Source organism: Littorina saxatilis, linkage group LG2 (genome assembly GCF_037325665.1).
Source record: "Littorina saxatilis isolate snail1 linkage group LG2, US_GU_Lsax_2.0, whole genome shotgun sequence".
NCBI classification, from domain to species: Eukaryota; Metazoa; Mollusca; class Gastropoda; order Littorinimorpha; family Littorinidae; genus Littorina; species Littorina saxatilis.
The window spans coordinates 50,554,560-50,571,252 of record NC_090246.1 but is presented as its reverse complement, the minus strand read 5'-3'; the positions used below and the strand labels follow the sequence as shown (position 1 = coordinate 50,571,252).

The 16,693-nt window shown below is 41.3% G+C and overlaps 1 protein-coding gene across 1 annotated transcript in view; it reads right to left on the bottom strand.

Moving 5' to 3' along the window:
- Positions 1 to 15,231, bottom strand: part of LOC138959158 (pituitary homeobox x-like) — a 36,163-nt gene extending 20,932 nt beyond the window's left edge. Inside the window, exon 1 of the mRNA XM_070330533.1 lies at positions 13,497 to 15,231. Coding sequence (XP_070186634.1) covers positions 13,497 to 13,869 — 373 coding nt within the window. The 5' untranslated portion in view covers positions 13,870 to 15,231. The remainder of the gene's footprint in view (positions 1 to 13,496) is intronic.
- Positions 15,232 to 16,693: the final 1,462 nt, after the last annotated feature.

Sequence of the window (16,693 nt, the reverse complement as noted above, 5' to 3'; positions counted from 1 at the left end):
AGCAAGCAAAACTCAATGATTGCTTTTTATATCGGTGATATCTAGAAAAATAAGCCTCGAATAGCCGATAACACTGTTCTCCGCATATTATACTTTTGGATCATTACAAACGACGAACTGTCAAAAAAGCAAGATATATATCGGAAATCCTGCAACGTTCCTTCCCATTATCAATTATAATAACAAATATCCCCTTGATTCTGTAGTGATCACTTTTTTGCGGAATTGAATAGGCCAAAACGTTTTATATTCATCAAATAGGATAAATATAAAGATCAGTGTGCATAATCTCTAAATAATGATCGCCGCGTCTTGCCGTTGGTCATGGGGCCGTCAAAATGCACGCCGCTGTGTGCATAATGTATTGCGCGTCATTTCATTTTTTTTTTTTTTTTTCATTTTCATTACTTTATTGTCCCATCGCTGGGAAATTCGGGTCGCTTCCTCCCAGTGGAAAGCTAGCAGCAACGGAGTCGCGCTACCCAGGTGTCTGCGTGTTTAGGTGTATTCAGCCACCTGCACTTATGGCAGAATGACCAAGGTCTTTTACGTGCCATTGTGATGACACGGGGGTGGGACATGGCTTCCGTCTCTGGGTCTGCACATAAAGTTGACCCGTGTCCGTCCCGGCCCGAATTCGAACCTGCGACCTTCCGATCACAAGTCCAGTGCTCTACCATCTGAGCTACCGGGCCTAACTTCAAACTGTTCTGACTTCCCTTGCAGGCAGGTATGGTAATGATTTGCACCAATTATCATAAACAGTGACACAGAGATCCCCGTATAAAGATCACTTGTGGCGCTAGTAATTGCACTACAGTGGAACCCCCCTTTTAAGACCTCTCAAAATCTGAGAAACTCAGGTCTTAAAAAGGAAAGGATCTTAAAATGGGGGTACATTTACACAGGTTCTGAACAGAAAGTTTTAAAAAAAAGGTCGTAACAGGGAGGGAGTCTTTCACCGAGGGGTTTCTCCTTCTTCTTCTTTTCGATCGCCGATCACACTTGGAGTCACGTCCAGATCTTGAGATATAATTAGTGGTCCTCTGCAGCGCAGCCACTGGCCCGTACAGCTTGTTGTGCAGGGACTCCGGCAATGGCCAGATTTCCTCTCTCTGCACCTGGTGGTTCCTGCAGTCTCGTAGGATGTGGGCCGTGTCCTGCTCTGCTTCTCCACAAGAACGACACATGGGGTTTTAAAGGGGGTGTTTCTGTGTAGTATGTTGTCACAATATACACGCCAGCGTTTGCGCGATGTATTGCGCATCATGTAAACAGTGACACTATGATCCTTGCAATGATCACTTTTGGCGCTTGCGTATATCGTTACAATACACGCCAGCGTTTGCGCGATGTATTGCGCATCATGTAAACAGTGACACTGTGATCCTTGCAATGATCACTTTTGGCGCTTGTGTATATCGTAACAATACACGCCAGCGTTTGTGCGATGTATTGCGCATCATGTTAACAGCGACACTGTGATCCTTGTAAAGATCACTTTTGGCGCTTGTGTATATCGTTACAATACACGCCAGCGTTTGCGCGATGTATAGCGCATCATGTTAACAGTGACACTGTGATCCTTGTAAAGATCACTTTTGGCGCTTGTGTATATCGTTACAATACACGCCAGCGTTTGCGCGATGTATTGCGCATCATGTAAACAGTGACACTGTGATCCTTGCAATGATCACTTTTGGCGCTTGCGTATATCGTTACAATACACGCCAGCGTTTGCGCGATGTATTGCGCATCATGTTAACAGTGACACTGTGATCCTTGTAAAGATCACTTTTGGCGCTTGTGTATATCGTTACAATACACGCCAGCGTTTGCGCGATGTATTGCGCATCATGTTAACAGCGACACTGTGATCCTTGTAAAGATCACTTTTGGCGCTTGTGTATATCGTTACAATACACGCCAGCGTTTGCGCGATGTATTGCGCATCATGTAAACAGTGACACTGTGATCCTTGTAAAGATCACTTTTGGCGCTTGTGTATATCGTTACAATACACGCCAGCGTTTGCGCGATGTATTGCGCATCATGTTAACAGCGACACTGTGATCCTTGTAAAGATCACTTTTGGCGCTTGTGTATATCGTTACAATACACGCCAGCGTTTGCGCGATGTATTGCGCATCATGTAAACAGTGACACTGTGATCCTTGTAAAGATCACTTTTGGCGCTTGTGTATACCGTTACAATACACGCCAGCGTTTGCGCGATGTATAGCGCATCATGTTAACAGTGACACTGTGATCCTTGTAAAGATCACTTTTGGCGCTTGTGTATATCGTTACAATACACGCCAGCGTTTGCGCGATGTTTAGCGCATCATGTTAACAGTGACACTGTGATCCTTGTAAAGATCACTTTTGGCGCTTGCGTATATCGTTACAATACACGCCAGCGTTTGCGCGATGTATTGCGCATCATGTAAACAGTGACACTGTGATCCTTGCAATGATCACTTTTGGCGCTTGCGTATATCGTTACAATACACGCCAGCGTTTGCGCGATGTATTGCGCATCATGTAAACAGTGACACTGTGATCCTTGTAAAGATCACTTTTGGCGCTTGTGTATATCGTTACAATACACGCCAGCGTTTGCGCGATGTATTGCGCATCATGTTAACAGCGACACTGTGATCCTTGTAAAGATCACTTTTGGCGCTTGTGTATATCGTTACAATACACGCCTGCGTTTGCGCGATGTATTGCGCATCATGTTAACAGCGACACTGTGATCCTTGTAAAGATCACTTTTGGCGCTTGTGTATATCGTTACAATACACGCCAGCGTTTGCGCGATGTATTGCGCATCATGTAAACAGTGACACTGTGATCCTTGTAAAGATCACTTTGGCGCTTGTGTATATCGTTACAATACACGCCAGCGTTTGCGCGATGTATTGCGCATCATGTTAACAGCGACACTGTAATCCTTGTAAAGATCACTTTTGGCGCTAGTGTATATCGTTACAATACACGCCAGCGTTTGCGCGATGTTTAGCGCATCATGTTAACAGTGACACTGTGATCCTTGTAAAGATCACTTTTGGCGCTTGCGTATATCGTTACAATACACGCCAGCGTTTGCGCGATGTATTGCGCATCATGTAAACAGTGACACTATGATCCTTGCAATGATCACTTTTGGCGCTTGCGTATATCGTTACAATACACGCCAGCGTTTGCGCGATGTATTGCGCATCATGTAAACAGTGACACTGTGATCCTTGCAATGATCACTTTTGGCGCTTGCGTATATCGTTACAATACACGCCAGCGTTTGCGCGATGTATTGCGCATCATGTAAACAGTGACACTGTGATCCTTGCAATGATCACTTTTGGCGCTTGTATAATTATGTCGTTACAATACCCGCCGTATCCTAAACAGATCGATCGCCTAATGCGTGTTGAGGCGTCAACAACCAAATTGCCCAGAAAAGTCTGACATGACCCAATTGTGTATGCTTCATTTCATCGCTTTATGCTCCCCGTTTCATGCAGCAAATCTGTACAGGGTGTTATTTGGATAAGTATAGATTTAGGTTCTCATCCTTCTTCTGCTGAATGATGTTTGCCGAAAAGAAAAACATGTCTGGAGGAAAAATAAAGTAGAGATATTTTGTTTGCGAAATAGTGAACCGCCTGTGCATGCATGTTTGTTACAATGTGATGTGAATTAAAAAAGACAATACAAGCACGGATCCCTAGTTCTGACTTCCCTTGCAGGCAGGTATGGTAATGATTTGCACCAATTAACAAACGGGGGCAATGTCAGCTGGAAGCGTTTCTATCACCCTCAGCCGTATCAGGTGACACCATTGAAAACAAGCCATGTGCAGCAACAAATCAGCATCACAAAATGCAGATCCGTTGTGCATCACTTAGCGGAATGAGAGAGAAAGCAATGGTAACTTCCTTTGACAAACCTGTCGTTTTGTTACTTTGTGTCTTGGTGGTTGCCTTTGTGTGTGTGTGTGTGTGTGTGTGTGTGTGTGTGTGTGTGTGTGTGTGTGTATGTGTGCGTGTGTGTGTGTGTGTGTGTGTGTCTGTGTGTGTGTGTGTCTGTGTGTGTGTGTGTGTGTGTGTGTGTCTGTGAGTTCTAATCACAAGTCATTCTAATAATTCTACACCTGATCATACCATCAAAGCAACAAGTTTATTTTTTTCTTCCAGTTTTTGTATTCTTTTGCAAGCTTTCTGGTCAAACCAGTTGTCCATGTTGTCCTATTTTTCACCTCCATTTTTCGCCTGATAGGAAATGAATAACGTCAATCAGACTTGTCGAGTTTTAAAAAGGTACGGCTAATTCAAACACACAACATTATAGGTTAATGCTTCGGGCGCCTTTACCACTCAGTTACAACACTGTTCCTGAGATGATTCACACCATCTTATATAAATAGTGATTTGTAGGCACTCTAATTCAAACATCTGTACACATTTCTTCAAGTGAAACGGACTTTTTTGCTTGCTTACTTACTCACTTACCAACTTACTTAAGTATTTGTTTATTTATCTTCTTTGCAACTGCCACATTCTCTCTAAATCTGCCAACGACAATAAAAAGCAGCAATAATCTGAATCGAACACTTTTTATCACTGTCATATTCACAAAGATTTATCATCATCGGCATCATTATCATCAAATCGACAACAATGACCCACAAGCAGTCGTCATATTTTAATAAAGTTGATGGTTGTGCCAGTATTGGCTAGTGGTAAATGTATGGATTATTTTATAAGCAGCAACAGCCGCTGTTTTTATTTCATTTATTAGTGAGTATTTTTACGCACATACCCTCCCAGAGGGAGGCTCATGGCGTTTACAATATGCCGTGTGAGATGGAATTTTTTACACAGTATATCACGCACTCACATCGGCCAGTAAATCTCAAGCGTGTTAGGCGAGTATATACTTTTCACGGCCTATTATTCCAAGTCACACGGGTATTTGATGGACATTTTTTTTATATATGTCAATACAATTTTGCCAGGAAAGACCCTTTTGTCAATCGTGGGATCTTTAACGTGCACACCCCAATGTAGTGTACACGGGACCTCGGTTTTTCGTCTCATCCGAAAGACTAGCACTTGAACCCACCACCTAGGTTAGGAATGGGGGGATAAAATAGCGGCCCGACCCAGGGTCGAACACGCAACCTCTCGATTCCGAGCGCAAGTGCGTTACCACTCGCTGTATATAGTGAAAGTATCTATGTATATATATATGCGGCTTTTTGCAGCACATATCTCATGCATGCATCCTGAAGTTGTGATGATGGTGCCGCGAGTATTGTCATGTTCACTTGATACTTTTTTTCTGGTATTTTGTTTCACTTTACTCCTATCTTATGTTCATAACCCGTTTAAAATGTATTTTGTGTTTAGGAATTATTTTTCTGTCAGTAGTGACGGAAGAAAGGTACTGCCACAAGTCATGCACACAGCTAGCAAATCCGAAGTTTATTGTTCATCTCTCATCTTGTTATAATTGTTTGTTGTGTACGGTCTTTGTTCATATTAAAGACCGAATGATTGTGAATGTGTTGTGTTGTATGTTATCATACGTTTCATCCATGCAGTAACCTATTTTGTGTGTGTGTGTGCGTGAGATGTGTTGTTATTGTTGGTATTGTTGTTGTTGTTGTTGTTGTTGTTGTTGTTCTTTTTGTCTGTGGTCAAGTCAGGCAACAACGTCCTGCCCACTCAACACGAGACGCTTCAGATCCCTCGACGCAACATTACTTTGTTTTCAATTTTTAATTTTGTTTAAAATACACATGTTTCCCTCGTCAAATTGTTTCTTAGCTGTCAGTGCTCACAGCTATAAGATCTATAGGGAAGTCTAACAAAACCTGTAATCTTATTTATTCTGGTTGTCCTGTATATTTCATTTCTTAATGTGCAGAAAATTCAATTTACATACGCGACAAGATCTAAATTATATATTCACTTTCTTGTTAAAGCAATCGAGGCTTAAACAAAATTATTTAAAAAGGACATTAAAATAAAGTCCTATCAAACCATCGGTTTGCAAACTATCACCTATTAGGCCAAAAAAAAAAATTGTCTGTTTAGGGTAACCCGACCGACCCTATCGATTTGGCGCCGACCCAAAAACTTTTTTTTGATTTCAAAAAAAAAAAAGAAAAAAAAAGAGGTAAAAATGCTAAAAAGAGACATTTGGCGTTTCTTTCTCTCCCTTTCTCTCTGTTTTATTTATACGTTAGTTTTGAAACATGTATTCATCAAATATAAGAAGTGAATGTTCAGCCAACATAGCATTTACAAAAAAAAAAAAAAAAAAAAAAAAAAAAAAAAAAAAAAAAAAAACCTACCTACCTACCGACCCTACTTTTTTTGGTCATGTTACCCTAAACAGACAATTTTTTTTTTGGCCTTAGCTTATTTGCACCAAAGTATAGAGCTCTCAAAAATACATATACGTTTTATCAAGACCGCACCTCGCTCAGTTTTTAAATCGTGAAGATACGGTCGTTCCCGTGTAAACAAGTATGTACGCCAACACAGATCTTTCTTTCCTTATTTGGTGTTTAACGTCGTTTTCAACCACGAAGGTTAAATCGCGACGGGGAAAGGGGGGAGATGGGATAGAGCCACTTGTCAATTGTTTCTTGTTCACAAAAGCACTAATCAAAAATTTGCTCTAGGGGCTTGCAACGTAGTACAAAGGACTTAACATTTCTTACATATTGCTTGACTAAAATCTTTACAAACATTGACTATAAATTATTCTATACAAGAAACACTTAACAAGGGTAAAAGGAGAAACAGAATCCGTTAGTCGCCTCTCACGACATGCTGGGGAGCATCGGGTAAATTCTTCCCCCTAACCCGCGGGGGGTGCCAACACAGATTTATGTCTTACCCTTTACATGAAATACAGTGGAACCCCTCTTTTAAGACCTACAAAATTGTGTAAAAACCAGGTCTTAAAAAGGAGGGAATCTTAAAAAGGAGGTACATTTACAGAGGTTATGAACAGACAATCTAAACAATCAAGGTCTTAAAAAGGAGGAAGTCTTACATTGGGGGTCTTAAAAGGGGGGTTCCACTGTAAGAGCAGCCTTCCACTTGGACGGATATCAACAATCAACAACCTGGAGCGGGAATTTGTTAATGAATTGATTTTGTTGTAAGACACCTGCACCAATGCCAACCTGCGAAATTAACTCAGCGATAAAAATCCCACTTTTACATCGGAAATAGTCAGGCTGTTGGTTTTGGGGTATAAGTCAAAGTGGATGGATGCTCTTATTCCAGGTACACTACATTGGGGTGTGCACGTTAAAGATCCCACTATTGACAAAAGGGTCTTTCCTGGCAAAATTGTATAGGCATAGATAAAAATGTCCACCAAATACCCGTGTGACTTGGAATAATAGGCCGTGAAAAGTGAATGCTCGCCCTAATAGGCTTGAGGTTTGCTGGCCGATGAGAATGCGTGATATATTGTGTAAAAAATTCCTTCTCTCACGGCATAAATAAATCCCTGCGCCTTGAATCCGTGGTTGAGATATGTGCGCGACATAAATTGCATAAAATAAATAAATAAAATAAAGAAATAAAGAAAGAAATAAACTCCTGGTCTGCTACGGGAAGAAATGTTTCTTTAAGGATGAGGCTCACAAACTTGAGTGAGCACCGTTCCAAGACAAACCTATTTATTCGGAGCTTATCCGAAAGCAGCTCTCTGGCTAAATGGGATTACCTATCAGGGTCTTGGGGAAAATGTCATTTACCTCGTACGTCAGCTAACTTGTTTTTTTCTTTGGGATAAAGGGTCTCTCGAAAACAGACAAAACCTGAGGCATGACTCTCTGTGGATTGTTTGGTGCCATGATCGTCATCGCCATCATCTTCATCATCAGCATCATCATAATCAGCATAAGCATTGCTGAAGTGTTCGCGGAAGGCCCGACATGGTCCGGAAACAGCGTGTTTAGCTTTCAAGCGGACGGGGAAAAGGTCAAATATTTATATAAAATAGTTAGCCTGGTATAACAGAAAATCGCACAGTTATAAAACTGATGTTTGTTTGTTTGTTTGTTTTTTCTTGTGTTTTTTCGTTTTTTTGGGTTTTTTTTGTTGCTGTTGCGGTATGCTCTCTAGTCGCACTGTCCTCTCCCCCTCCTTCTCCCCACATAAAGGGCATAAAATGTGAGCGCCTCAGTACTGAAAGTCGTCCGACTCTGCAGCGTTATATTTACTGAGTTGCACAGCAAGATTGCGCTGGTGCTCTAGTCAATAGAAACACTTCTTCAAAGATTTTCACATCTCTGCATGTGTTCTGAAAACTATTTTCAACAGTCTCCGAACTGTTATCTTAAAATGACTTCAAAAGGACTCACGAAATTAAGATGCAATGTAAAAATGCAATAAACAGTAAATATAAATGATAATGGTATTAGTAATAAACAGTTTTGACACTAATTGTCTGTTTATTAATAAACTGTTTATTTTTCATACATGCATGGCTGTTGCATGACAGTTTGAGCGCTTACACATGATATATAGGTAGCTAAACAATTTTGACTTTACGAAAGTACATAATCTGATTTGTTAATTTAATACCTATTACATTTGACATTTAATTGTGCCCGTCATTTGCACTGCAGCCACTTAAACTACACATGTAATGCATATTATAATCGTTCAACATTCTTGCATGCAGTGACTGGTCGTTTTCACCAAGGACCTTGCCTCTAAAGCTTAAACCAATTAAAATGTTTTGGAGAAGGAGAAAAATACAAGGAAGAAAGGAAAAGAAAACAAAGACAACAACTAGAAAGGAAAAGAAAGAAGGTAAAATAACAAAAGAACGAGACAATAACACACGCAAAAAAAAAAGATATAAGAAAGAAGGGAAAAGAATACGAAACAACAGCTAAGCACATAAAAGAAAAACATGCCGGATGTCCTTTTATCTAAAATAAAACTAATAGTTGTCCAAAACAAATTAAGATGTGCATGCAATGTGCAGAATCGTTTTCTAGTTTCTAGAATCTACTTATATATACTTATGTAAATACTCAAATGATTATACCATCTATTTTGAGTGGTTCATGTATGAACAAGCTTTTTTCCATGTATACATAGGCTTATATATAGATACAATGTGCATGCCGTGCACAGACCTAAGATTCACAATTGTATTTCAGAAAAACAATAATCAGAAGTGCTTGCAACAGTGATACTGATAGATCATTTCGGACTCGCAAGGTGTTGTTAAATCTGGGTGGTTTTTTTTTTTAATCTTTTTTTCTCTTTCTTTTTATCAAAAGCCGGGGTCAGAATTGGGCCAGATAGGAAACATTCTGTATATTACAATTTTTTCCATTTAAATCACGACTAAGGTCGCAAAGTAAACTTGACAAAATAATACCATTGATATATACTTTGGGATCGGGATATATATATAGATATATGAATCAAGAACATTCATTCAATCATGCCACAGTCGCCTTTCATTCATAGTTCGAGTCCCGGGCTCTCTAAACTTTAAGCTGGTATAACAATGTAGACCTTGAATAAACAGACTTTTGTTGAAATGAATATAATTATATTTTATGTGGTGAAAGGTGAACAAAAAGGACAAAATAAATAATACAAAATCGGCAAACATATATACACAGAAGTCACTTTCATTCATAAGCCTGTTTCTGTATATATATATATGTATGCAATGCAGCCCTTGAGAAAATTACATTGTTAATATTTTACAGAAAAAAACACTTCATTTAATTAGAGCAGCGCGTGTTTTCGGGAAGTCGGAAGAGAGGGTAAAACAATAAAGAAAAATAACCCAAAATCAGCCATTATATATATATTTATACAAAAGTCAACTTTCATTCATCTTTAATTTTTTGTAAAACCTTAGGTTTTTAAGCCGATCTAGCAATGGTGTTTGAGTAGATGAAATTGTTGCAACTTTTACCGATGACTTCAGTCATTCAGTTAAGCGCGAGTTTTTATTAATTTTGGGAGAGGGCAAATAAAAAAAAAATAACGCACAATTAGTCACGACGAGTCATGACGTCCGCATCACTGCCATTACATTGTAAATGTTCATGACCTTGTTTGTTATTTTTTGTTAAGATTTTTTTTCTTTGACCAATGTTTGAGTTTTATATTTTTGACTTTTTTTTTTAATATCTTTATAACATAAAACATAAGAAACAGGTTAACACAACAGAGAAGTATGAATGAATATAGAGTACGATACACAATATTAAAGGTAATACAGTATTTATACGATTCCGCTAATCAATATGCAACAAAACGTGTAACTTATCATTCATTTCGACCACATTCATGCAAGTAATCTAGCAAACAATCAGATAGATTACGAAAACCTCCTTGCGCTTACACATAAGACAAGAACAACAAAATCAAGATCGTCAACAAAAACAAACAAACAAACAAAGAAACAAGCAAACGTGGATATTTTGCTAATATATATGAGCCATAATGGCAGACATTCATTGATCCATAAACAATCCTGGAACGCCGAAGAAGAAGAAGAAGAAGATTAATCAACAGGGCGCCATTATAAAATAAATGCTCCCAATAAATATTAATGTAATGCAGGCTATAATCCAGTAATGATAATGACGTACTGGACTGGAAAATCAACTCTAATAGGTTACTTGATCTCTTTTCATTGCTATTAATAGAGATTTGAATGTTCGTTCAAAAAAAGAGCATGCAATGCTGTAATACAAGTATATACTTTTGTTTGTTTGATTCTTTTGTAAAGTAAACCAACCGAACGAGGGCACAAATAAATTAACCCTATCACATAAGTAATGTATGTATGCATGTATATATATTTATGCATGTATGTATGTATGTATGTATGTATGTATGTATGTATGTATGTATGTATGTATGTATGTATGTATGTATGTATGTATGTATGTATGTATGTATGTATGTATGTATGTATGTATGTATGTATGTATGTATGTATGTATGTATGTATGTATGTATGTATGTATGTATGTATGTATGTATGTGTATGTATGTATGTATGTATGCAGGAAGGCAGGTGACGGTAGGAAGGTAGGTAGGTAGGTAGGTAGGTAGGTAGGTAGGTAGGTTAGGAAGGTTGGTAGGTACGTACGTACGTACGTACGTACGTACGTACGTACGTACGTACGTAGGTAGGTGGGTAGGTAGGTAGGTAGGTAGGCAGGCAGGCAGGTTGTAGGTAGGTATAGTTACGTAGGAAGGTATATGCCAAATTACTGTATAGGTGAACACACAAAAACTCCATGTCTGCAAGCTGCTCAGTCCAAATACTTTAAGTGTAAACTAATCAATGGAATGCACATTTTAGTTTAACCTCAATATATGTCTGTCTGTTTGTCTGCCTGTCGGCATGGATGGATGGATGGATGAAGGCATGCAGGCAGGCAGGTAGGTAGGTACATAGGTGGGGTAGACAGGTATAGGCAGGTATATATATATATAAAACATCAGAAATTGTGAAAGAAACAATTGAAAGTCAGCAGAAACTTTCTTCCGAGATTTGTTAAAATCTCTTAGCAGAGAAAGAGAGAGAAATAAGTATCCCTTCACAGACAGCCTATTGGGAGCATCTATATATATATACGTCTGTAGAAGGCTATAGTAGGCATATAGGTATGTCAAATAGCAATATTTTATTGTAACGTAATCGTAAATTACAATTCTTCAATTAAAACCTTTCATAAAACTTCTCTCCGCTCTCTCTCTATCTCTCTCTCTCTCTCTCTCTCTCTCTCTCTCTCTCTCTCTCTCTCTCTCTCTCTCTCTCTCTCTCTCTCTCTCTCTCTCTCTCTCTCTCTCTCTTTCTCTCTCTCCATAAAAAATCGTACTGTATATCAGTTTTATTTGCCTGTGATTTATTTTATTGCATGCATGATTTTATGGGATGTATGACTGTGTCCTCCGAATACAGATTTAATGTCCGGCGGTAGACCCTAAATATAGCAAAAAAGAGAGCGCTATAGATATAGACAGAGATGGATAGAGAGAAAGAGAGATAAAGAGAGAGAGAGAGAGAGAGAGAGAGAGAGAGAGGGAGAGAGAAGGAGAGAGAGATGGGGAAAGAGAGAGAGCGAGAAAGAGAGAGAGAGAGAGGGAGAGAGAGAGAGAGAGAGAGAGAAAGAGAGAGATAGTGAGACAGAGAGTGACAGATATATACAGACAGACAGACAGACAGACAGAAACAAAGGCGGTCAGAAATACATAAAAACAAAAATAATAACATGCAGAGAAATAACTAATCCAATAAAATAAGATTAAAAGGTAATGCATTAGACATTGACACTACAGCCCGATACAACCCGAGTAAAAAGTTTTTGGCACTAAAATAGTCCTGCAGCTAACAACACGAATACACACAAAAACATACCCACAAGCAGTACACGGATGGTACATACTCATGTATACTGAGCGACACACAGAGAGAACAGCAGGGTTCTTCAACACAGAGACTGAGAAAAAGGTAACCATTATTCAACGCATGGGCCAACTAGTAAGGGGACTTTGGCTATGACGCTCCGACATGTTTGCGCGTATGCCCGAGTATCTATAGGTCCATATGACATCGAGGTATATAATGCCATCCACGATACTGCAATTGATTGAAAATAAAAAATAAACGTAACCTATACAACCATTTTTCTACCGCAGAGAAAAACAACAATGGACTGTGTTCTCTGCGAAGATATTTAACACAGAGGAACCCGAGTAGAAACGGATATTGTGTGCCTTGTGACCATTTTTGACTGCAGAGATCCAACAAGAAAATTACTTGTGTGCTTTGGAGACAAAGTTTTCCCTGCATCGACCAACAAGAAAATTGGCTATGCCTTATGTAACCATTTTTACTGCAACGACCACAAAGAAAAGAACTGCGCGCAATAAGTATCATTATGTTTACCAACGACAAAAGAGACCATTTTGTATACACCAATGATAAACAAGAAAAGGACTGTATCCTTTGACTCTATAATTGTTACCAAAAATAAAAGAGGATGTACGCTATGGGACCTTTGTTGACTGCAAAGGCAAACGAGCTTGGAAAGTGGTTGTAGTCCATGAGACTAGTTTTACTATACAGCGCCCAGCAAGAAAAGTACTGCCCGCAATGGGACCATTATTATGTCAGAGATTCAACAAGGAAAGGGGCTCAGTGAAGGCCATGGCGACATTTCTACCGTGAAGACAAAAGAAGAAATGGGCTCAATGTGTTCTATGGGGACATTTCTCACCGCAACGACCAGCGACAAAAAATGGTGTGCTCCATGAGACCATTGTGAATACTTCAGCGAAAAACAAGACAAAAACGTGCTGCGCTTTATTAGGGGACCATTTGGGCAGCAAAGAAATGCCCAATTCCATAGTGAGCAGTTTTTGCGCTTTGCATGAGAGACACCATGAGAGCAGACAAGACCCTACCTGTAGGACGGTCCCCCGTGCTGTCTCCAGACGCGGAACCCATGGAGGACCTCTGCTGACTCGAATGACTGTTGTGGGTGGTGGAGTGGTGGTTGCTGTGGCTAGAGTGCTGGCTGGAGTGCTGCTGCTGGCTGGCAGCATGGCTGGAGTGACTGGACACGGGTCCGTTGGACGCTTGGTGAGAGTGGTGATGAGCGGAGGGCAAGGAACTACCGTTGTCCCCGATGCCGGCCGCGCTGGGGGCATGGGGGTTGGGGTCCACCATGTGATGCATGGTCATAACGTTACCCGAGGCACCCGAACTGGCACCCGCCGTCCCGCAACTGGCTACCAGCTCTTCCAGGCACAACTGCTCGTTCAACTGCGTGTCCATTTATACTTCGGGCCGACACACCGGCCGTCTGGAGAAGGTAGTTTGGCAGAGATAATGCGACACTTATAACGTGATGATGACTATGATGGGCTAAAAGGCTGTATAGTTGACACTGGTATACTTCGCCCGGCTTGTTCTCCACAGAATGCGGCAGTTCTGCAATGAGTCGCTCCTGATCACTGTGGTGCACGACACTACACGCTGTATGCAATGACCACCGACCTGAGATCACACCTCAAAGCACTGGACACACTCCGTCCTCCCAAAAGCTCCTGTCGCGACGAATTAACACCGCTTCAATTGACCCGTTGGTAAAAACACTGTACTGTACTCAGCAGTATATTATACTATTCGTCTTCTTTTCAGTCAAAACTTCCTCCTCCTTCAACAGAAATCTACTTACCATTTATAGTTTTCCGTTCATATTTTTCACGCTGAAAGAACTAAAAACTGGGACTGGATTAGAGGTGGTATAAGAATCAGATCTCACGTGGCCATGAAAAGAGCAGAGTGACGGAGAACACTGGACATGGTGCCACGGCGCGGCAAGGCTACGGCAGCAGTCTGGCAACACTGCCTCAAAGACGTCCCGTGTCTTTCCAGGCTACGACCACTACAACAGCAACAGCAACAGATCAATGGCACAGCGCCCCGGCTACGCCAGTCATTAGCACAGCAGTTGACACTTCACCAACAGCGCCGCCGACACTTTTCAAACAAACAGCAACAAGCGCTGAATAGTACTGGGGAGGTTCGACAGCAAAGGACTTTCAATGACTCCACACTCGGAAACGTTTTGTTGCACCTTTTTGCTGTGACTGTGTCTGAAAATTACACCTTCCGGAGAGACTGACGAGAAGAACACAGGCAAATTCCACACCGTGGTGCTTCAAAGCAAGTAGTCACTACGTCTGGTATCTCGCAGTTGTGGTTTGGGGCGCCAGACTGGTGGTGCTTGTGTATAGGTAAGAAGTGTCCGGCGCGAGGTGAAAGGTCCGATTGACAGTTATGTTCTCTCCGTCCTGTCCTGTCTTCACAGTCCAGACCTGTGGCTCTGCTATAGTAGTGAGTGTAGTAGTGTAGGGCTGACAGCGCTGGATACGTACGACTCACGGTGCGCGCCTCCTCAGCTCCTGTGCGATACGTGGATTGCCCCGACACTCACACTGTGAACTGAACGAAGAACCTGTATTGTGACGGCAGCACCACCACCACTACTACTGCACCGCTCGTTACCAGCTATAGCACTGTGTATGTGTACGTGTTTGTGTCAACGAAGGGAGCTTGACTTAAAAGTGAAAGAAAGCCAAGTTGACGAGCGGCAGGCAAGACTGAGAACGCCTTTGGGGCAAAGACTACTGAAACGCGTTGCGGCTATCTGCTTGACGCGGAGAGTGCGCGTGCGTAGTCAGCCGCCGTTCCGAATAGCTCCGCCGATGGGAGGTGCTTGGCCGCTCTAAGGGCCGCCTCCTTCGTATAGATCTCCTCCCTCTACTCCTTCTTCCCCTTCCTCCCTCCCCCCTCCCTTTACACACCGGTATAGGCCGTTCCGTTCTGTTCCGTTCCGTTAGCGGCGTAGGGGCAAGGAGACGAGTGAAGTAGGGAACATAACGTCAAAGCAGGGTGTCTGATGGGACTAACTCAAGTTGTAGGAGAGCCCTCAACACGTGACTTTTCGGTTGTTTACAGTCAACAGTCCCCACTACACCCGGCTTTTTTATGCACCCTCCTTTCCCCCCGCCATTGTGTTAAAACCTAGTTGCATGTATGTTTGTGTTGGTCTTATGTTTGAAACTCACCTGAACTCAGTCTTGCTCGCTCACCCCTTACCACGCCTGTCTCTCGAGTCCAGACGATAGTATTTTTGGTCGTTTGCAGTCAGCAGTCCCTACTACACATTTCCATGCACTCTCCTACCGTTTTTTTCCGTCATTGTGTAAGAGCCTTGATGTACGAGTATCTATGTCTCCGTCTTATGTTTAAAACACACCTCAATTCAGTCTCCCTCGACCCCCCCCCCCCCCCGACCCCCCAAAGAAAATCTCGCAGTTTACCTCCCTCGTCACCTTGTGCAGACGAAATAAAAATATGTAAAGCGTAGCTGAAACCCAGCTACTTTGGCAAATCACATGACCAACCATTGTATTATACCTTTTACCTTTGGCCAAAGATAACGCACTATGATCACGTGATGTAAAAGTTGTTACGGCAAGCCATGTTTCTCAGTCTCATCTGATATAGTTAATGACAACCATAATGATGCAGACAGCTAAATTGAACACACACAAAAATAAACATGTTGTGGTCTGTTGATCAGCTGCTGATAACTCTGGATGAAATACTATGATGTGTGTTTGTGTGTGTGTGTGTGTGTTTGTGTGTGTGTGTGTGTGTGTGTGTATGTGTGTGTTTGCGTGCGTGCGTGCGTGCGTGTGTTCGTGCGTGCGTGCGTGTGTCAGTGTGTCAGTCTATGTGTCTGTGACAGTGTATCTATATGTCTGCGTCTGTTTCTGTGTCTATATATAATCATAATTATGTCTGTGTGTGCATAGCAAAACTATAACATCTATTTCTGTCTGCATGTGTGCATAGCAAAACTATAAAATAAAAAAACAGCGACGCACGAGCGCCGATCAGATGGGATGATAACTATACACAACACCCATGCACTCTCAGCTGATTGCTAGGTTAACAAACACTGAACGCAGCCCTAATACAGTGCAGTGCTAACTCGGTGTATTTCACCGCAGGGTAAAAAATACCATTATGCAGTCAGGGATATGACTGATCAGCAGATTCAGCGACCTTATCATCCTAGATAGAA